Source organism: Biomphalaria glabrata, chromosome 17 (assembly GCF_947242115.1).
Source record: "Biomphalaria glabrata chromosome 17, xgBioGlab47.1, whole genome shotgun sequence".
Classification (NCBI taxonomy): Eukaryota; Metazoa; Mollusca; class Gastropoda; family Planorbidae; genus Biomphalaria; species Biomphalaria glabrata.
Window position 1 is genome coordinate 22,502,328 of NC_074727.1, and position 23,078 is coordinate 22,525,405.

A 23,078-nucleotide genomic window follows, 5' to 3' on the forward strand; every position below is an offset into this window, starting at 1 on the left:
CCTCATCTACTTTTCCTTTCTACTTTCTCCGTCTTTTGCTCTCTTATCTTATATAATACAGACGTTACTTCAAAAAAAAAAGATGATTACGTCCTACGCGTCATGCATCTAGTCATGCATGTTAATCAATGGCTTAAATTCTGGCTGGCTCAGGCAACCCAATCCATGCTCTAATAGCACAGGAAAGAAGGGGTATTGTACAAATGTGTCCTAGCATATGGAACGAGGAATGTGTCTTTATCTCTGTGCCTTTATGAGTATGTTATTAGATTTTGTTTTTGTATTTGAAGATTATGGTTCAGTGTTTAAAGTATAATTGCTACTTTACTTTTGAGTCTTTGAGTCTGAAGGCGTTCTAAATTTAATGTTGTTCTAGTCAAATGTGAATATTCGTTAATTATGAATCTCACTGCTCTATTTTGTGACTGTTCCGGTTTCTTAATGTCCCGGTCGTTGACTCATAGCAAACTTCTAGTAGACAACAAAACCGTTGTAGGCGTAATGTATCTTAACTAATAAAACGTCAGATAACGTGAACAATACTAAATATAACTTGTAGGCTATTATAATACAGACACGATAAAGTTGATATGAGATCAAATAAATGTACTAAACTTTAGTAATAATATTTTTTTAAACAAAATCTAACTCAGTACAATAACACAGTCTCTCTTGCAGTCTCACGTTCTGGAGTCGTCTGTCCTAACTAAGACCAATGACGACAATGCCACTTATCTTATCAATCAGTCACAACTATAGCTAGCCTCTTCTCACTGTCACCATAGAAACACACACCCTATAAGACTCTCCCTAACTCTCGTTTGCTCTCTTATTCTCTCTCCCATCTTATCTTTCTCTCTTTTATGTCTTTCATTCTTATAGTTTCTTTTCTCTCTTATTTTTACCAAGCTTATATCAACTGACTCTGTCTTACTGTGTGGTAAAAAAATTGTACATGTTATTTCTCCTACAGCCAATGTCGGATCAAGCTGAAATATTGCACAATTAGTTCTTTTATTCGACAACACCAGAATCAATTAAAAAGAAATTATCCAATTAGTTAATTAACTATTGGTAATTAATTATTTTGTTTGTTATCTCGAACAAGGAAAAGATAGTGTACTTGACTGAAGTGGTGGTATAAGCTGAATTAGTCCTCTTTATAGGTCACCGATCTAAAATAAAACAAACACCTTATAACTATACAATCTTCTCTAATCATAAGTACCTCACTAGCAGAGTGGTTAGCACGTCGGCTCGAGGAAGCGTGAGCGACGATTTCGAATTCAGATCGTTCTCCTTTTTTTTTTTTTTTTTTTTGTAAACGCTTTTAAAAACCAATTAGGGTAAAAATCCACGCAGATATCGTTTTCTTTCTCTCCCCCCCCTCCCCATTTCCTAACTGGTCCAGATAAGTTATAGGATATCAGCGTATAAGAAAGCTAAAAGCATGAAATAGCGCTAAACAAAAACAATCGATACAAATATTTCTAATGATACAGATTTAATGTTGTTGGTCTAGATTTCATTTAACTACATGATCAAAACTAATTGATACAATAACACTTCATATAAGCTTTTTGAAAATATTTTTTATGCTTTTCTTGTTTCACTTTCTCCGTATCTTTCCTTTTATTGTTCATATTTCTCTCATTTCTCTTGATCTCTCTATGGAAGCCTGGTGAGGAGGCCCGGTTGAAAGTGGTGACCACGTGATGGTGTGAACAGAGCCGAGCGAAGAGCAAGTCGCCATGATTCTAATGGCCGAGAGATCTATTATTCAAGGACTGGCAGGAAGGTAATAACCCCAAAACACCCCCCTCCTGCTTTCCCCCTTGTTTCCAACCGCCACTTACCACCTCCATGCCCAAGAAGTCATATCAGGATAATTGTAAAATAAAGTCTGAAAATATATGTCAACCGCACTGTATTATCTTAAGGTTAGAACTTGTAAAAATGATTAATACTGAATGGAGAGAGTGTTTACTAGTCTTCTAGGTAACTAAACGAGCCATAGATTGAGGCTTGACCCAATAAATGGCAAAGGACGTTATTGTCTGTAATTTATAAGAACAATATACGACAAAATAAAATTTTGAGGCAGAAAACGTGTGTAAACTTTTTACCAGACAGACAGACCGTGTGAGCTGAAATAAGCTTAGTAAAAAAATTGAACTGGAGAACATATTTTCATGTAATGGTTTGTTCCCTTCATAGCAATATGACATGGTCAAAGTCGAGCAGAATCTATATTCATAACAAAAAAATACATTTAAAAAATACTTTTAAAAACATACTTTTAAAAACATACTTTTAAAAAAACAAACTTCTATTAAGTGTCATTGTATCAAAGCCGATAAATGGTAAAAAAAAAAGTTAACTTTTAAATAATGATTTGACCACCTCCTTAATTCGGCCGCCTGCGTGCAAAGCACACATTTCACACTAGGTAGCGGCGGCCCTGTTTGTGTGCACTCTTTGACTAAAATTTTAAAGTTTTGTCGCTTATAGCACCATGTATTCTTACAATACCTCTATTCAAGTCAGTACTTCATGGAGGTAGGTGGACGGAACCTGAACGCAGATCTCAAAAACAGTTGCTGTATGTCGCTGAGAGAAGAAATACTAGCTCATTGGCTATTTTATTTTAAGTTGTATATTGGAGATATTGTCTTTTTGAAAATGTATTTTTAAAAAGTTTTTCATGTTTATTATTTTTGAAGCTGACAACAGGATCTTTGATTGGGGCGTCCTTCTCCACAGTGGCGTAGCAAGGTACCCGTGGGCATGGGTTAAAGAATATGTTGGTGGGCCCCCTCCACCAATTTGACAAATTTAATGTGTGACAAAAAATCGAGTAGTCTGTATGTATCGGCACATTTACCAAAAGTAAAGACAGTTGGTCATTGTGCTGGCTGCATAACACCCTCGTTAACTATCAGTCATAGAAACAGATGACCTTTAAATCACCTGCCGCATAGACTCTAAGATCTGAATGGGGAACGTTTTACCCATTAAAACAAGCAAAATATTTTTTTAAAGTACCTTTAAAAAGAAAAAAAAGCTTATATGTGAAAGCAACGCACAATCTCGTGACATTGCAGGTTTTATTTCCCCTTTTTTGTAGAAATGTATTAATTATTTACCACTAGTTGAATAGACTATTGGTTAATTTTTTTAGATTGATTCGTGTATTGTTTTTGACTATGAATGAGTGTGCACATTTTCAACTTGATCCGAGAATGAGAAGTGGGAGACAAAAATGAACATGTCAAAGAATCCTGCCAGACACAGACAGAGCTAGTCAATATAAGCTTTGTAACAAAACAACAGACTCTGATATAAAAAAAAGAAACCTTGGTTTTAAGAAAGGTTTACCCACTGTCAAACTCTTTCTGATTCAATCCCAGCTCTTTGGCGCGCTTCAGATACTTCTTGTTCTTCTCCATCAGTTTATTCACGCTCATGGTACCGGCGTATCCGTGGTGGTAGTGGACAGGCTATAATTGACCACTACTGTCCAATCATCTGAGCAACACCTTTTCCCGGTCCCGAAATCCGATTAACGCACACAGGCTCGATCGAAAATTCTCTGGCTCCGTCACCTTTAGGGAGACACCAGCACTTGGCAGATTGAAAGAATCTTGGATTGTCTTTAGGGAAAAGTTGGGATCTTTCAATGTTCAGGTCGAATCAATAGCTGCAAGTTAATAAATGAAAACGAGTTTAATAATGATAGAAAAATAGTAAAAAAATTACTAACAAAAGAAAACAGATTTCGTTAAATGCTATAAAAGCATAGTTTTATCAAACGTCTGTAATGGTAGGCTATCCCTGAACCACATGCTTCACATTTGGAATGTATTGAGAGTTGCTCACTAATGACTTTTATTGTTAAAATATTGGACAAGATGGCATTCAGTTTTTACATATTACTCGTCTATAAAGACTAAATTATCTATTTAACTATTAGAGTTTTTAGAAAAGCGTATACATGTAATTTTATAGTCAATGACAGTGGCGTTGCTAGTGGGTGCGAGGGGTGCGTACCGAACAGGATAACAACCATTAGGTGGTGACACCAAAGGGATAAAAAGAAAGAAACAATGCAATTTTTAAAAATCTCTATAAATTGTACCAATTATCGATGGTTGGTAATTAGATATTTGGTATTTTACCATTGTGTGCTGCATGCAAGCTGCCTAAGGGTGACCTGCTCCTGATTTTTCTTCAGGGTTGACTCCCGAAACCTTTCCCATGTTTGGGTATGACAGCAAGACAGCAGAGGTTTGTATTCATAGATTTCCTTCTCCTAGGTGAGTAGCCAGCAAAGGCTAACTAGCCCCCTCCCTTCCTGCCCAAAGCTTACTGGTTTAGGAACCAGTTGCTCGCGTTATCCCTTTCCTCCTGTTAGGAGATCCAAAACCTGAGCTTCACGTGGACCATGAGTTGGACTAATTGTCAGAACATATTTGAGACGCATGCCACTGGAGGCATTTTATAGCTACTAAATTACTTATAACTATTACCAATTCCGGCAATAAAAACCTCAAGGAATCAGATCTTTGTATTATGCTTCAAGAAAACGAATAGCCTAATAAGGACAGATTTTATTGACAGAATTTATTTTAGAAAGGAGTTTTGGCCGGGGGAAAGGGGGCGGTCGTGACATTACTCGCTAATCGCGATGACACCAAGTCGAGGGTCGCCACTGGTTCAATCCATAGTATCGATTATCAATGTTCAACCATCCTTTCTTTAAACCCTTAAAACAAAAACTACTCTACTTTCCCTCTTTCAGACCTTGCGATCTATTTGACAGATGATGTTAAGGTCATCTTTTTCTGTAGCCCACGGTTAACAAGGGTGTCATGTGGCCAGCACAACAACCATCCACCTTTACTTTTCCCAAACTAATGTCAGGTACTCAATAGAGTTAGGTGGACTCAGAGACCCCCTAAAGATCCCGAAAATAAAAATCCCAGTCTTCACCAGGATGCAAACCAGGGGCCCCAAGAGGTCAAGCTCTACTTTAACTCTTGACTTATGTATTAAGGAAAAACATATTTATACCATAAAACGCATCGCATATAGTAGAAGAAATATTTTTTAACCCTCTAAACGCGTGTGGTAAATTAGCCTCTAAACATTAGAATTGTAATTCCACATTGTAAAATAGCTCAGCACTTTAAGGGTTAAAGAGAAATAGATAGAGAGTAACAAGAACAACATTCTAAAAAACATATTTAAAAAAAAAGACAGTACTTCCATTATTAAACTTCAAGTATAATAAAATGATTTAAACAAAAATATTTTTTTTAATTTTTGGTTCAATTCGGGTATCGAACCTGTGACACCGTAAGCTTCTAGAAAATACACATTTTCTGAATTGGGTTATTGAGGAAGGCATACTTATGCGATTATTTATGGGTATGTTTATTATATGGATCTAGATCTAGATCTAAAACTTCAATAAAATTGAAGCAACTTAAAATTTACTCAATTATCGCATAATTACTGTAATACGGCTGACTACGCCATGTTGGCTCTAGACCTAGATCGAGATATAGTCTCCAGCCAAATTTACATTTATTTTTTTTTTACTTTGAAAAAACTATAACAGTCAAACTAGAGTTTTCCCAGTGTGGCCAACGAGTTAATAATTCTTTTCTCAGCGATAATTTGTTAAATTTCTAGGAAAATCGTAAGAGCCGTTTTTTTTATGTCAGCAGTCCATCCACCTATTCAGGTCCTTGGATCCATGAAGAGATTATTCGAATAGTGGTAGGCCTATTGTAAACAAGGTAAGCTTTGACACTGACACAAACTCACCAATGCAGATAGGATAATGAAACCATCCAGATTTGAACTCAAGACTTTCAGTTTGGCAGCTCTACATTGGTTCACACCCCAGTTAGTGTTATAACTTATCAGCGCTAAATGTAATATCTACTACATTAGTAACTAGATAGTAAACCATGTCCAGTTAGTCTGCTCAGGCGTACATCCGGGTCAAAGTCTAATACTCAGTTGTCGCTCATGTTGCCAAATAGATCTACACGATTTTATTGGGGAGGGGGGATTCTTTTAGTTTCTTTTAATGGGGAAAAAACACTGGCATGCAAACGGCGCTCCATTGTTTATTAATATTTGACCTTTCAAAGTCGCCTTAGAGAGAGAGAGAGAGAGAGAGAGAGAGAAAGAAGTAAGCCTCTATAAGTGAGTTAGTGTAGGCGCCAGAGAGAGAGAGAGATAGACAGACTGAGAGAGAGAGAAAAAAAGAGGAAGACATAGAAAAAAACAGAGAGAGGAAGTAGAGAGAGAAAGAGAGAATCCGAGAAAGACAGAGATATAGACAGAGAGAGAAATAAAGAGAGAAAGGCATGTATGGAGAGGCAGAGGTAGAGAGACAGAAAGACACTGAGAGAAAGAGAGAGTAAAACACAGAAAGACAGTGAGAGAGAAAGAGAAAAGACAGAGAGAAAAAGAATTGAAAGATAGAGTGGTAAAGACACAAAGATAGAAAAACAGACAGGGGAAAAGACAGAGTGAGAGGCAGAGAGAAAGTCAGAGAAAGAGAAAGATAGAGTGAGAGGAAGGGGGAAAAGCGGAGAAAGAGAAAGACAGAGAAAAAGAAAGTCAGATATAAAGACAGAGAGAGAGACAGAAATAAAAAGACAGAAAAAAAAAGAAAGAGAAATATAGATAGACAGCGCTAGAAAGACAGATAGAGAAAGAGATAGAGACAGAGACAGGGATTGTAGGAGAGAAATATATATAGAGAAAGGCATAGAGAGATAGAGAGAGAAAAACATACACAGAGAGAAAGACAGAAATACAGAGCGATATATATATATACAGAAAGACAGGCAGAGTGTAAGACAGAAAGACAGAGACAGTGAGTGTTTTGAGAGAGATTGAGAAAGAGAGAGAGAAAGGACACTGAAAAAATGACAGTGAGTGAGAGAAATACTGTGAGAGAGATAGAGAGAGAGAAAAAAAGAGAGAAGGATGAAGAGTGGTTTGATTGATGTCCCGTGGGGAAGATAAGGTGGTGGTTCCAGACAATAGCCCCCCATTAATGAGATCAATGCTTGTGGTCTGGTAGATGGAACACGGGTCCAATAGATTGATTGGAACCAGGTCAATAAATAAATAGCAAACGTAATGGTTAGAAGGACGAGAAAGGTAGGAGAGAGATATATATATAGAGAGAGAGACACAGAGAGAGAGAGAGAGAGAGACAGAGAGAGAAAGAGAGAGAGACAGAGAGAGAGAAATACTGAACACGCAGGGTTAACTGTGAAGGGCCCACGCACAAGGAACTGCCCACAGAGGCCATAAAGGCTAAAGATTAGACTGTTACTGTTTTTTTTTTCGCTTTACGCATTGATGAGTTTCTGTACAATGTCCTCACAGAGACAGAAGCGCTGATGCTATGGTTTGCGGAACATTTCCTAGGCAAATAGAGATGTAGATTAATTCCATATACTAGATATAGAGTCTACATATTTGCCATTAATTATATATCACTGATCTATATATTTTTATGTCATTAAGTTCATATCACATACCTATATATTTCTGTCTTTAATTCCATATCACTAGCCTATATATTTCTTTGTCATAAATTCTATATCACAGACCTACATATTTCTATGTTTATGTTCCATATCTTATACCAGATGACCAAACAGTTTAATTTACTTTGTTTTTCAAAATAAACGAATAACATAAGAACAAAAAATCTGGAGCCTCGAATTGGAGAAAACAATCAATGACCATCGGTCAATGTGGACATTCAAGTGTGAGATCTGAAGTAAGATTTTAAAAAAATCATTTGTGTTCTTGGCAATGGACAAAAGGATTAGAAAAGACTATGCAACTAGCTACTGAGCTATATTACTAGTGGTATTACTGTAATGGAGGCGCGGTGGCTGAGCGGTAAAGCGCTTGGTTTCTGAATCAAGGGTCCTGGGTTCGAATCCTGGGGAAGACTGGGATTTTTATTTCGGGATCCATGGGCACCTCTGGGTCCACCCAGCTCTAATGGGTACCTGACATTAATGGGGAAAAGTAAAGGCGGTTGGTCGTTGTGCTGGCCACATGACACCCTCGTTAACCGTAGGCCACAGAATCAGATGACCTTTACATCATCTGCCCTATAGACCACAAGGTCTGAAAGGGGAACAATAGCATAACCAGCGCAGGGCCGGACTCAAGCATAGACAAATTAGGCAGCGGGCAGGACTCAAAAGAAATTTTGTTGAAATAAAAACATTGATCAAATGTCTCTAAGTCTCTACTATGATTCAAGATTTAAATAGATGCAGGACGTTTTATAATTCATTGCGTAGTTTTCAGGTCTTAATTTTTCAAATTACTTAAGGCCGCCCTGACCATTACGATCGGCCCAAGCTCTTGTGTGAATATGTGAAATTAGGGTAAATGTGTAACAACTAAGCCTAAATTAATCGGGTTTCGAACTTAAGCCCTCTCAGATAGCAAAACGGTTTCTGGTAGTCAGACAAACGCTTCATGTAAAAAAAAAAGGGTTGCGTTTGCCATACTTACCAATTTACTAGGAAAGTTGGCAAAGTTTGATATCCGTGCTTTGTGCGTTGAAATATTTACTTTACCTTCAATGGAACATCTTCGCACTCCACCGTCCTTAAACGCTGTCACACATTTTGGCAAGTAAATTCTACAAGCCTTTGCCTTGTTCCTCACGTATAGCAGTCCAAGTTGGTAGTCCTACAGTAATGACTCAATAGTAAGAAGCGTAGAAGTTGGGTTTAACTGGGTATTTCCGTAGTGACGCAACAGTACATTGAAAAGTTAAAGGGAAATATGTTAGAGAGAAAATAACGGGCAAAGGACAAAGAGACGGCTGGTAGTGAATTTTGACGACTTTGACTGTGCCCTTCTTTCTGTAATAACGTTTTGAATTCACGTTATTATTACGTTCTGTTGGCTTGGTTCGGACATTTAAGAACTCGCTATTGTAATGAATAAAATCTCAAGTAAACAGAGTGCTCAACAACACCTTCACTCTACTACCAGCGCTACACACATTTTACAGTTTAGTCATCAGTCCTCACAAACGCCCTTATCTTCTTATCTTTTATAATACAAACGCCCTTATCTTCTTATCTTATATAATGCAGACTTTACTTCAAAAAAGATGATTACGTCCTACCGCGTCATGCATCTAGTCATGCATGTTAACCAATGACTTAAATTCACTGGTTTTTCTGGCTGGCTTAGGCAACCCATTCCATGCTCTAATAGCACTTGGGAAGAAGGAGAATTTGAACAAATTTCTCCCAGCATATTGGACGAGGAATGTGCTCATTGGCGTAGCTAGTAACTTTCCATCATTTTGGGGCCCGGAGGGCTTGACCTCTTTATGGGGCCCCTGCATTTTGAGTAATATTTAATTTTTAATGTAAAAAAACACTCATTTTTCAAATTCTCCTTCTTCCTCCCCCACCCTAGCTACGCCACTGAATGAGACTTTATCTTTGTGTCTCTCTGAGTATTTTATTAGATTTTGTTTTTGTTTTTGAAGATTATGGTTCAGTGTTTTATGTATAATTTGCTACTTTACTTTTAGTTACGTAACTTTTAGTTGATTCTGCTTAAAGATCGCAAGGTTCCTCAACTGACATTTCTGCCAGCAACTATAAACGCATTAAAATATAAGTTATCAGTGACCAACTCTTGTTTTTTTTTAAATAGATCTACTTGTTTATAGTACAGGGATAGTAAAGTGTTGAAAGGTACGTCGTGGCTAAATGGTAGAGAACTTGGTTTCAGTACCCAAGACTTAAATTTTGATCTTCGGGATTTTCAGGACGCCCCTGATTCCACCAAACTCTTATGGATACTTGCCATTCTTTGGCGAAATAAAGGTTCTTGGTCACTGTGCTGGCCGAATGACACCCTCGTGAACCATCGTTCATAGAACCAGATGAAATTTACATAGATCGCAAGCTCTGAAAGGGGAACCTTGACATGTTTAGACTTGCCCTACCGCCAAGGAATGTCACTCTTGACAGATTACATACCTTTATCTTACATCCTGGTCTTGACTGAAACTTAAAGCTTTTCTTCCCAATACTTAATCGATGTTTAAAAATCAATAATTAAATCAATATTTTAACAAGAAGCTGGAGCTCCAACGACGAATCGAAGCTTGACCTATATATTTAAAATCTAGATTATGGTTCATCCTGTTTATTAATTAAGACTGCTTTGGCATCCATTAGAAAGTAATTTACGTTGAAATCAGTTTATTTTTTAATTAGTCAATCTTAATAAGGGTTATGCGTATGAGTTTGACAAAAAAGTTCTCAATCTCTAACAGTCATGAAGGCTGGGATTGTTGAATTTAGTATTTTAGTACGTCCAAGAGTCCAGCCTGTTTTAATGAGTGACAAGTTTAAATTAGTTGATCGTATAGTCAGTAGGTTTTCCAAATAAGTGATATCAAGACGGTAAAAACAAAAAAAAATTATATCGACCTATAAATTTGTTTCGCAACTTATAAGCATCTAATAATCATGTATTGTCTTCGATAATAGCAAAGTATTGTAGAGGTAGGTTTATGATAGTTACTCATATGGCATTTTCTATAATGAAAAGAGAGAGTCTTAAATAAAAGGTAAATATTTTATTTTTTTTTTTGAAATTACTGTTTGGTTCTGCCAGTCTTTGGCTCTTGCAATAGCGTAATAGGGGAAGAAGACAAGATGTTGCGGCAAGTCTATTTTTTTTTATGGTGGAGCCTTTTTGCAATGCCGTTCTTAAAGTTTTAAGGGCCCTAGCCATGGAACGTAAGGGCCCTCTGAAGTTGCCTCCCCCACCACCAGATGAAAGCATGGAAATGTCGATTGTTAATTATTCTGTTTTTTTCTCTCTTTTTGTTGGTTCGGCACTCTTTCACCCTGGTTACTCTTCTTGTTTCAAATCTCGAGACTCCGAGACTCACAGCTTCACGCCATGAGAAGCGATCGAGAGCTAGTGCTTCCCAGCCGTAAATGTGGATATCGCATTCCTTGAAGGAGCTCTTGAGAGTGTCTTTATAGCGCTTGTACTGACCTCCCTGGAAAAGCCTTCCTGCACTCAACTCGTTTGGGAAGGCGATTGTCTTTCAAGCGGACAACATGTCCCCGCCCATCGAAATTGGGACCTTTTTACTGTCGTATTTATGCTGTTTATGTTCGACATCGTGGAAATGTCTAAATACCGAAATGTACAGTATTTAACAGAAACGAAACATTGACAGCATGGAACTTCAAAAATTAGTCATTCTTAAAACCAAAACACTGATGCTGAAAGATAACAACCTTTCACCTCAGCAATATTCACCAAACAATCACTGAGTCTTAAGCATAACAATAAGTTGTTGAATCTTTTAAGACAACACGCAAACGAAAAATGAGAAAAACAGAAATCGATTACTCCCCCTATCAATTTTTAACGAATTTAGCAGCTTGAGCCTAGGCGACCTTTGTTTGAACAACAGCGCCACTTGGCGGTCTTTCCCTGTTCTACAAGGGCCACAATTCAGCATTTAACTTTAAAAACAAAATTAAAGCTTTCGCAATAACAAAAAACAAACAAAAAGAAAGGTGAGGGGGGGGGGGGGGGTTTCAAGTTTTTTTGTTATTTACTTTAACGGGGTCATTAGGTTTACAGAAATGTGCAGTAATAAGACATCATTTTAAATAAATATGTTTCCTTAGAAGTAGTATTTTCTATTGAAAGATCTACCCTCTCACAAAATGTAGATTATTTTCCTTATGTATCGATTTATTTAAAGAGACAATGCACCTACTCTAAAGATTCACTAGTGTTAGTGTCTTTCTTATTGTGTTGGTTCTGGATCTTTTGTTACCGCAAAACACAATTCTGATAGATAGTTCCTACTTATAAATGTGTTCTTCTATGCGATAAGACGTTTCTTTCTATTTTTTTCTTTCACAAGTTGCATCTACCCCGCCTCCCCCAAAGCCTTAGTTCTGCATTTTTCATGTCAGTTAGTAAGGTATAACTTCATGCTATGAGATCCTTAGGGAATTCATTCGCCATATTTTATTTTTATTATGAGGTCATCGTCTCTAATTCCTTTTACATTGAACACGTAATGGTGGATTAAAACAACACTGTAACAAGGAAACAAATACTTTTTTTAAAGCTTGGCTAAGGGAAAGATCTTCACCACTACAACTATATTAAAAAAATGTAGAATACTGTTTCCATTTTTCGACATCATGCAAACTAATTAATTACCAATAATAAGTTGACTAATTGGTTCAATTTTATATTTGATTCATGCTTTGTTAGGTAAAATAAATAATTTGTAAAGGTTTACCTTGATCCGAGAATGGGTGTGGAAGAAATAATGTGTACATAATTTTCAACAGACAGACAAACAGACAGAGTTGAAATAAGCTTTGTAAAAATGGATGATATGCCTACCTACTTGTGACTGTTCTTGTTTGCAAATTCTGCGAAGGGGATTCTTCCTATTAGCATGTGACTGACATGTTCCATTTCTAAGTAATTCGTACACATTTTATTTACAGTTATGGCTCTAAAAACATCCTGCTTTGAGAGCTAATCTTTCTAAGGGATACCCATCAAAGTGCCATTGAGCACTGTATCCACTTTCCCTGCATTATAGATTAGCATCTAAGTTGCCTTGTCAATTGGTTTGGCGTTTTTTACAAAATCGCTTTGTAAGTTTGGCCATTGCTGCAGAAATAGTCGTCTGTATTTATACCAAACTTAATCCTATAACCCCGTCTCTTTCGCTTCAGTTTTTATCATGACAAAAATGTAACCAACACTCGATTTGACTTCATGTGGTCTAGAGGCTGACTGGTAAGGCACTTGGCCTCCCGGATTCGAATCTCGGAAAAGGCGTGGGTTGTCACTGAGTCCATCCAACTGCAATGGGTACCTGACATGGCATGGTGAAAGTAACGGCGGTTGGCCGTTGTCCTGGCCAAGCGACACCCTCGTTAACCGTAGACCATAGAACTGATAGAACATAGAACAGATGACCTTTACATCTTCTGCTCTACAGATCGCATAGTGTGAAAAAAGTACTGCAATTTACTAGTGACAGTCTAGTTTGTATAGTTATTTGCATTGAAATATATAGCTTAATCTAAGGATTAGTATAGTTATGTGTATATTGCATCTTAAAATATTGTTATAAACTTGGTGGTGGCACAGAGAGGGGTAGTGGTGTGTGTGTAGTCAGCCGACGCAAATCGCCCCAGGCCAGCGCTAGACGAGCGGTCAACCGTGACGAGCTACGACGGTCAGCCGAGTCGAGTGTCAACAGGACAGTTCGGGAAGGATCGCCGTCGTGAACAGAGCTCAGGAGCGTCACGAGAGTTGTAGTCATCTGACCACCTAGAAACGTCGAGCGGCGTTCTGTCCGGTTCGAGAAGGCCAGTAGGAACCCTATATAAGAGCGGAGGTGACGCAGTCAAGACGGTTCAGAGCCCGGTTCACTACAGTCCGGTCGACTACAGCACAGTTCAGCGGTGTGGTTCTGTACGGAGCATTACGACGGTTCAGTGCGGAGTACTGTCAAGTACAGTTGAGACGACTGGCGTCTTGATCTTGGTCTGCGATCGAGTCCGACACAACGAGCCTAGTGTGTGAAGTCAGTCCTGAACTGTTGAACCCAGTGCAAGCACGGAACGAGACGGAGAGGCCAGTGCAAGAGTTGATACGGCGGAACGGTGTTATCGGAGAGATATTTGTACAGTGTACGTGTTGCCAATTGTACAGTATTGGCTGTTATTTATTGACATTAAAGTGTTACGTTACTTTGGAGCCTTGAGTTGTCAAGTTCTTTAAGTTGGTGGTGTATGGTGCAGTTTGCAGAGAGCCTAGATAGTGAGATTCGTAACAATATGTCAGATCATTTCTAATCTTCTTAAGATCAACATCAGTCACCATGCATATTTTGGGGCGTTCGAAATAAAATTGTACTATCAAACAATTCAAATTGCACTTTCGTCTAAAAGTACTGCAAGTCCAAATAATTGAATGGCACTTAAAAAAGTCAACATAATAGAAATGTACTTCAAGTCAAAATAGATGACAGTATACTACAAAGATGGATAACTCAAAACAAAGGTGTGAAACATTGAGTTTCAACTGCAATACAATTTGAATAGCTAAATAGATGCTTATACCTTATAGATCACCCACACTTTCATTGAGTGTCAAATTTTCTTCCTTTTTAGAGCACTCTCATTACTTGACAGTATGAGCAAAGTGGTTAAAAAAAAAGCACCAACAAATTCCCCTGGGAAGTCGGAATATCAGACTAGAACAGGACACGTTGTTTTCGTCTTTGGGCTATCTGCCAGGTTAAAGTGGTCACATAATATAAAGTTCCCCTTTCAGACCTTGCAATCTATAGGGCAGATGGTGTTAAGGTCATCTGTTTCTTTGGCCAACAGTTAACGAGCAATGTTTCGTGGGAGCAGCACAACGACCAAACGTCTTTACATTCCCCAATATTCCCCAATCATTTATTGTCGATAGCATTTATTCTTTTTGGAATTAATGCTAATTTGTTAAATTCTATTTGCTTTATATGCTGTGAGGTCAGTCTACGCCCCTCTGCTATGTTGAGAGTCATGTTTGCTCGCTATGAGATGAGGTCAGTCTACAGGCTAATCTGTGAGTCTGAAATGTTGAGATTCACGTCTGCTCGCTATGCTGTGAGTCTGTAAGTCTACTGGCTAATCTCTGAGTTTCCTATGTTTCTATAAATCAAATAAGAACACAAAAAAAAAACTAAAATGTTATTTAACCTTGGTTAGGCCAATAATAGAATATTCATTCTCTGTTTGGGACCCCTCAACTCAAGAAAACATTAAGAAACTCGAACAGACACAAAATAGAGCAGAGAGATTTATAACAAACGAATATTCACATTTGACTAGAGTAACACCTTTAGTAAAATCACTAAATTTATAAAGGCTGCGGGACTTACAAGTAAAGAAGCAATTATACATAAAACACTGGACCATAATCTTCAAACACAAAAACAAAATCTAATAAAATACTCAGTAAGACACAAAGATAAAGGCACACTCCTCGTTCCATATGCTAGGACAAATTTGTACAAATGCTTCTTCTTCCATAGCGCTAGTAGAGCATTGAATGGGTTGGCAGAATTTATGTCATTCGTTTACATGCATAACTAGATGCATGACACGCAGGACTTAATCATCTTCTTTTTGAAGCAACGTCTGTATTTTATAAGAAAAGAGAGTCCCGTCTGCTCACTATGCTGTGGGTATATCAGTCTGCTCACTATGCTGTGGGTATATCAGTCTGTTCACTACGCTTTGAGTCTGTATGTCTACTCACAATATTGTGATTCTAGAGCCTTTGATTTAAAAATACTGCGCAATAAAAAAAAAAGTCTTGAAATTTCGTGCAATTTATGAGACGAAAAGTGGAAAACGAAAATGTTTAGAATCAGTAAGAATGTACTCAAGCAGTAAGAATGTACTCAAGCAGTAAGAATGTACTCAAGCAGTAAGAATGTACTCAAGCAGTAAGAATGTACTCAAGCAGTAAGAATGTACTCAAGCAGTAAGAATGTACTCAAACAGTAAGAATGTACTCAAACAGTAAGAATGTACTCAAGCAGTAAGAATGTACTCAAACAGTAAGAATGTACTCAAGCAGTAAAATGTTTTAGCCAAAGTCAACAGTCAGGCAGTCTGAAGCTGTGCTTAAAGATTGTAAAAGTCAAACAAGCTTTCTTCTAGCGAGTTTATGAATGAAAGCTGTTTAGAAGCATCAAACATTGTGTCCAGAACAGAAGCAAAAATTACATTTCCTTATCAAACAAAAGGGTAGTCAGTGGAGAAAAATGACATAACGAGGTACTTACTTCAAGATGCAAACCAAGAATGATTGTGATGATCTTTAATATTGAATGAAAGCACCGATCTACTAGACATATTGTCGGTATTTATACGAGGAGTTGAAAGTGTTAATTCCCACATTAACACATTCACTTGCTACAATTTGTTCAATGGTGTTCAAAGTGTCCCCAGGGAATGCTGACCACACCTAGTAAAGTTGTATACTTTATTGAGAGACCCAAACACGATACTGACCCCAAAAGCATCTCTGGGAAAGTTCGGGTATTACGTAACGGCTAAGGAGGAAGGGGTAAAAAATTTGTTACGATTTGTTTCAATTGTTATTATTAACAGGTCTTTTGATTTTCGCTTGCGAGTCCGACTTTCACTTACCACGGGTTTTCAGAATATATTAATATTTTTTTTTTTAACATCAAAGTGTTTTTCGGCGGCTGACCAATGGCCGACCAATGTCTATGCATTGGCGGAGGGGGGGGGGGAGGCTGATTACGTTATACAAGTCGATACTTTCCGTATATAAAAATAACCAATAAACAAGTCTTTTGTAAAATTCGATTTTTTAATGTTACTTTATAAGGGGGGGGGGGGTAATTGAGTTTTGTTACGATTTGTTACAAAGGGGGAGTGCGGTTTAAAAAAACGTGATTTTAACGTGTTACGTAATATCCGAACGTTCCCTGACTTACGAAGATAATCTGTAAGCAAAGCTGCCTGATTTGGAAACCGATGTGCAGTTTATTTCAGGTGTAGGACTGGTTACTTGAACCGAGACCAGTCGTTATAGTAGGCCTACAAGGCTTCAACACTAACCTGTGACGTTGCAGCCCGTGGGCATTGAAGAGCAATAGATCGTTCCCACGTCGTACCACTTGCCCACAGGCTGCTTGAACCCGCCAACATGATAATGAAAACACTGAAGATGAAGTCCAAAAAACCCCACTGGTGACTACGCCTTATCTTTACATAGAATTACGATAGTGTAGATTTTTGTAAATTAGTAGACACTATTAAATACAACTTTCTAAGGGTGGAACCTGCAGGTTCTCTCACATCCTGACAATTGTCTTCAGAAACAACAAAACACTCAAAAATACTTAACAAGAAAAACATTAAAAATACCTTTTTTTTTAAAGACAATATCTCCATTATATAACTTAGGGAGCGATTTTTTCCTCTTAATAGCTAATGAATGCTAGATTAAAAAAAAACAATAGAACATTTTTACCCCGCCCCATTCACCCCCCTCCCCCCCCCCCCGTCCGCATACCTCCCGAGAAAGAATCCCGATTAAGCAAATGTATAGATCTACTACACTTTAGAACAGTGGTTCCCAAACTTTTTTGTCTTGTAGACCCCTTGCCATGTTTTCTGGTTTTCGGTAGACCCCCTGCTTAACTTTCAAATTTTTGTAAATTCAACATTTTTTTAAAAACTAATTTCTATTTGTACTAAAGTAATGGAAAATTCCCCTCTCAGACATTGTGGTGTATAGGTCAGATGATGTAAAGGTCAACTGTTTTTGTGGAATACGATTATCAAGGGTTTCATGTGGCCAGCACAACGACAAACCGCCTTTTCTTTTTCCCAACTAATTAGAGATGGGTGGACTCAGAGGCGCCCAAAAGATCCAGAAATTAAAAATCCAAGTCTTTACCAGGATTCAAACTCGGAACCCTGGTTTGGAAGCCAAGCACTTTATCACTCAGCCAAAACGCCTAATTTCTATCTGTAGAGAGCTGAAAAGTGAAAAAGTAATTTAAAACTTCATATTAGAGATTTTAGAGATCTCTTTTTTTTTTATTGATAAAATTAAAAAATTCAAAACAAATTAAAATAGCAATATATATTATTGAAATCTCCAAACACACTGGCCTTAAGTATCATAATAGAAGTTTTCTCAAAGAGCAGTTTCTCGTGTATATCTTGACGTTTCACGTGTTGCTCGAATATTGAGTCCGCGAAGATGTTATTACTATCGGGAGAAAGAATGAAGGCGAGTAACTGTCGCCTAAACCAGTAAGCCTCGAGCAGGAAAGGCTTATGAGTCTTGGCTTACTACCCACCTAGCAGAAGTAAAACTAAATTCAAAACTCTACTGCCTTGCTTCTCAAACATGGGAAAGGATTTGTGGGTCAACCCTGAGGATAAATAAGGAGCTGGCGACTCTTATGCAGTTTGCAGCACACATCACCACATCCTGTTAGAACCTGTGACGCTGCTGAGCCCAAACGTATATATGTTGTTTACAAAGAATTACATATATATAAAGCTTTTAATTTTATAACTCATGCCACTGAAGCGACCTTGAACTGTATTGTTGCTTAAGAAATTCTTAGGTTAATAATATCAGATCTGGGTTTGTGTTTTTAAAACTACAACGGCTGGTAAAAATTAACGATTTACCTATGGTGTTTTCCGTCTATTGCCATAAATAAGTAAATTTCCCTTTCAGACATTTCGATGATGCTAAGGTCATCTGTTTCTTTGGCCAACGGTTAACGAACAGGATGTCATGTGGGCAGAACAACGACCAACCGACTTTACTTTTACTAACACTAGTTAGTAGTTAGGTACCTATTAGAGTTGGGCGGACTCAGGTTCGCCCTAAAAATCCAGAAATTCAAAATTCACCAACATTCGAACCCAGGACCCCCAGGTTCGGAAGCTAAGCGCTTTAACCACTACCACTGCGTCCCCAATTTTGTTATAAGTAAAGAGATCTTGTAAGACGCCCACAAACCATCATCTTCTCTATATAATGTCGAAGAGAGATTTTGTGGGTCTATTCTGAACTTTATCTTTGAATGTTCAAAAGTTTTTAAAATCTATATCTTTTTATCAGGGAGACATTACCGCAGATGATCCTCCAGCGTAATTAGTTTTATATCGTTAAAAAATGGCAATTGGCGACCGCTTGATTAACAAGAAAAAAATGGACAATTTAAAATATTCAACGCTATACAGTCTACATTTCTTTTTGTTAAACATTATTTACATGTAGAAAAAATTAAGATATTCGAATAAGTCTTGAAATAAAAAACATTATTTTTTTCGTTTGAATAGCAGGAGGAATATTCAAATGATTAACTTAGCTACAAATTCTATCTAGTGTGAAGAATCACATTAATGGCTTACATGAAATCTATTATCATAGACCCCCTTGGACATCTCATAGACCCCCAATTGTTTTTTTCACTTTTGTAGACCCCTTGGAAGTCTTCGTAGACCCCCTGGGGGTCTATATAGAACACTTTGGGAATCACTGCTTTAGAATATTCCACTGATAGGCCTATACAGATAGTATTACAAGACGATGAGCAAAGATTTCCTGAACATTAATTTATTTAAGTTATTAAACTCTTGAATCAATAATGTCTTACATTCGGGAATCCCCGAACGCGATAACCCTTTCACAAACGCGATAGTCCTATCAAAGCTGATGCTGGATCTAGATCTAGACCTACTTCTCTAGCGAAATTTAAAAGTAGCCTATTTCTTTTTACTTTGTTAAATTATAAAGGTTAAATTAGAGTTTTCCCTTTGGGGCCAAAGAGGTAGTAATTCTTTTTTCAGCGATATACATCAACTGTTGAATAGTGTTAATTGTCTAGGAAAATCGTTAGAGCCGTTTTTAAAATCCGCGTCCAGGTTCCAATTTCCATGATGTTCTGACTGAATAGATTTATTGTAAAAATACTTCAAAATACTTAAACATACTTAATGTGTAGAAGAATAATATTAATCTATTTAGATACTAAATTCGCGAAGAATCGCTAAATACTGTCATTTATCTGAAAATTGCAGGTTTAGTTCCCTTTCTGCTACATAAAAACAAAATTTATTAATCAGTACTAATTGATTAACCATTAACTAATTGGTTAATTTTGGGATTGTTTCGTGTATTGTTATCGACTATGAATAATTATGCAACATTTCAACTTGATCTGGGAATGGGAAGTGGGTTTAAGAATTACGAAATTTAGTAATGGAATTAAATCCATATATACATCCACATCTCTCATTAAGTAGCATTCATTCCCATTATTTCGATATCAAACAAAATAATTAATCAACAATGATTAATTAACTAATTGGTTAATTTTTTTTATTGATTAATGTCTTGTCTTATCTTATCTTATATAATCCGTGCTCGTGGTGTTTCTATCCGAGAGGAAGAAGAGAGCTTTAATTTGTAAAAATCTGATATTAACTCACTCCATCTGTCTCTCTGTCTTGTACAAATTGTGTAAAAATTTTTCTCCCCCTTTTTCCATTAAAATTTCGTACAAGTATTCATTGTGCCTAACAAAACATGGGAGGCGCGGTGGCTGAGCGGTAAGTGTTTGGTTTTTGAACCGGGGGGCACAGGTTCGATTCCTGGTGAAGAAATTAGTTGGGGAAAAGTAAAGGCGGTTGGTCGTTGTGCTGGCCACATGACACCCTCGTTAACCGTAGGCCACAGAATCAGATGACCTTTACATTATCTGCACCATAGACCACAAGGTCTGAAAGGGAACTTTACTAATCAAACATGAATCAATTAAACAATTAACCAATTAATTAATCAATTAGTGGTAACTAATTTAGTTGGTTTGATATGGAAAAATAATTAAAACTGAATTAAAACTTGAAACATTGAGATCTATGGAAGCAATGTTTGTGGTTCTTCCCCTTAGACAATCTTTTTAAAAGTAGTTTATATGAATATATAATAAAATATATTGGAGCGCAATGAGAAACGAATTTTTTGCTTGTGACTAACTTGTTCATTCATTGATTTTATTGAATCTAGCATTACAAGTAGGGCTAATAATACCAGATAATGGTTCCATATGATCGGACAAATCTGTAGAAATACTCCTTATTCCCTAGTGCTATTAGAGCATGGAAGGGGTTGACTGAGCCAGCCAGGAAAACCACTGACTTGGCAGAATTTAAGTCATTGGTTAGCATGCATGACGTGTAGGACGTAATTATCTTTTTTTTTTTTTTGAAGTGACGTCTATATTTTATAAGATAAGATAAGCTGATGATGAAATAAAATACATACAGTATGGTAGATATATGTACCAGATAATTTTGTCTTTGATGTTAGCGTGCAAAAAGCACTATGCATAGACGGTTTAAAGACCCATTAGTAAAAATAAGCTTTTCGATGTGGCCCTTAATAGCTTAACTCTTTCTCTCGTAATTATATAACACATTCTGGTGGAATCAACGTTGGTATCGTCAATTAGGAGAGAAAGAGTTAAGTTTGCCCATTTCTGAGTTGACTTCAGACAGCATGGAAGCCAGCTGTCTTTTTAGCATTCTGAATTTTTGTTCCAAACATTACTAAGTTCCAAATATTATAAAGTATTTAGAGACGATTTAACTCTTTTTCTCCTAACTGACGATACCTACGTTGATTCCACCAGAATGTGGTAAATAATTACGGAGAGAAAGAGTTAAGACAGTGATTCCAATTGTCCAATCTTTTTCTATAGATCTAAATTTTTGACGCATCTATCTCGGGTCACATTATAGCAATAGATCGTCGAGTCATATGAAACAGATACTCTACTACAGCAGTGATTTTCAGATTCTCCTGTATAGACCTCCAGGGGTCTACGAAGACTTCCAATGGGTCTACGAGACTCAAGTTTGGGAACCACTGCTCTACGGCTTCATCATGAACTGTAAGCAGGTTCTTAGGGCTGGACACACTGCGCCAAAAGCGGATATGGCCCTCGGATCTTGGTTTGGGCATCACAGATTTGAACCATGTTAAAGCTAGGTATTTCATTTTAACATATCATCTTAATACCTGACATCAGAGAATGTCATTAATTGCACTAATTAGCCAGGATAGAACATAGATTAATATAATTGCTAATGAAAATGTACAAAAAGAAAACAAATTCTTTAGGAACTTTTGGAAATTTTAAGATAAGGTGAGGATTGAAAAGTCAACGAATGATACAAAGTACTCTAGGCCTGTAAACATCTTATGAAAGGGCAAAAATGAACATTGACAATTTACCAACAGTTGTTTCTATAGCTAGATACAACTCGTAAGTATATAGGCCTACTTACCAACAGCTGATCTTCCATCAAATGGCCGTCACGATGCAGTAAAAACGCGAAACACTGGTTCTGGATGTCAAGGGAGGTAATAGAAGGTTGATGGTAATTCGTTCCCTTGTCGCAGGGGAAATAACACGGTGCCAGGTCTCCCAAAGATTCGTCCCGCGTCGAAAGACGCGCGGTGTCTCGTATGTGGCTACTGAGTGTGTGTGTGTGTGTGTGAATGCACGCGAGTGTGAGCAGTTCTCTCTTCGCTCGATAACTCACGGAAGGGACTAAAAGTTATTTTCCTTGTTAATCTGACTTTACTAATTGCACGCAAAACAATTACAAAAGTGCAATTGTTCTCATGGGGTCAGGGCAATCCGGCAACGCCATTTTGATGGATGCTGAAAAAAAAGTATAAAGGCAAATAAAGTTAAGCGTTTTGAACAATGGAACAGTGCATTATGTCAGGCTAATAATAAATGTATTTATAGGAACGTCTGTAAGAAATCAAAGTACTAGGTTTGATGATGGAAAGACGTCTTCCTAAAACAAAGTGATGAATGCGATAACGTTACCTGGCTTAGAAGTACCATAATGTAAAAGTTTGACACCATTAGGCCCTGCGATATTTCGTAATGGAATGGGATGTCGAATGTCACTAAATAATTTCACCAAGTGCGTCACTCTTATGAAGTTAACATTTTGAATTTTGATTATTTTTTTGTTTTTATTTCGCTCAATTTGTATGTGTTGGAGCGTGGTTGTAGGAGGGGGGGGGGATTCAATGTCTGCAATGTCTATATAGGAGGGCTTTTCTGTTCATGCTTGGTTCTTCAGCCTTGAAATTTACTAGAACCATACAAGGCAAGGCGGCTATAACCATTGGGTGTTTGGCTACCTCATATAGCCTACTGGGATCAAACCTCCTCCGAGACCCTGAAAGATTAGTCTGGGCTTCACATCTGATTGACAAGTAGCAGGTTATTCACGGGCGTAGCTGTGGGGGGGGGGGGGTCAAGTTAAAAGCTTTAGGTTTAAAACCCATTCAGATGGTTTTGAGTTTAAAATCCCCCTAGGGATAGT

The 23,078-nt window shown here is 37.4% G+C and overlaps 1 protein-coding gene across 2 annotated transcripts in view; it reads right to left on the minus strand.

The window, feature by feature from the left end:
• LOC106056297 (squidulin-like) overlaps window positions 1-22,180 on the minus strand; it is a 33,798-nt gene extending 11,618 nt beyond the window's left edge. Inside the window, exons 1-2 of one of the 2 annotated variants that reach the window (XM_013212976.2) lie at window positions 22,017-22,180; window positions 3,383-3,700 (exon numbers count right to left, since the gene is read on the minus strand). In XM_013212976.2, the coding sequence (XP_013068430.1) occupies window positions 3,383-3,467 (85 nt within the window). In that variant the 5' untranslated portion in view covers window positions 3,468-3,700; window positions 22,017-22,180. Of the gene's footprint in view, window positions 1-3,382; window positions 3,701-5,832; window positions 5,977-22,016 lie in introns of those variants that run through there. The other variant, XM_013212977.2, reaches the window with a different exon arrangement.
• Between the last annotated feature and the right edge of the window lie 898 nt (window positions 22,181-23,078).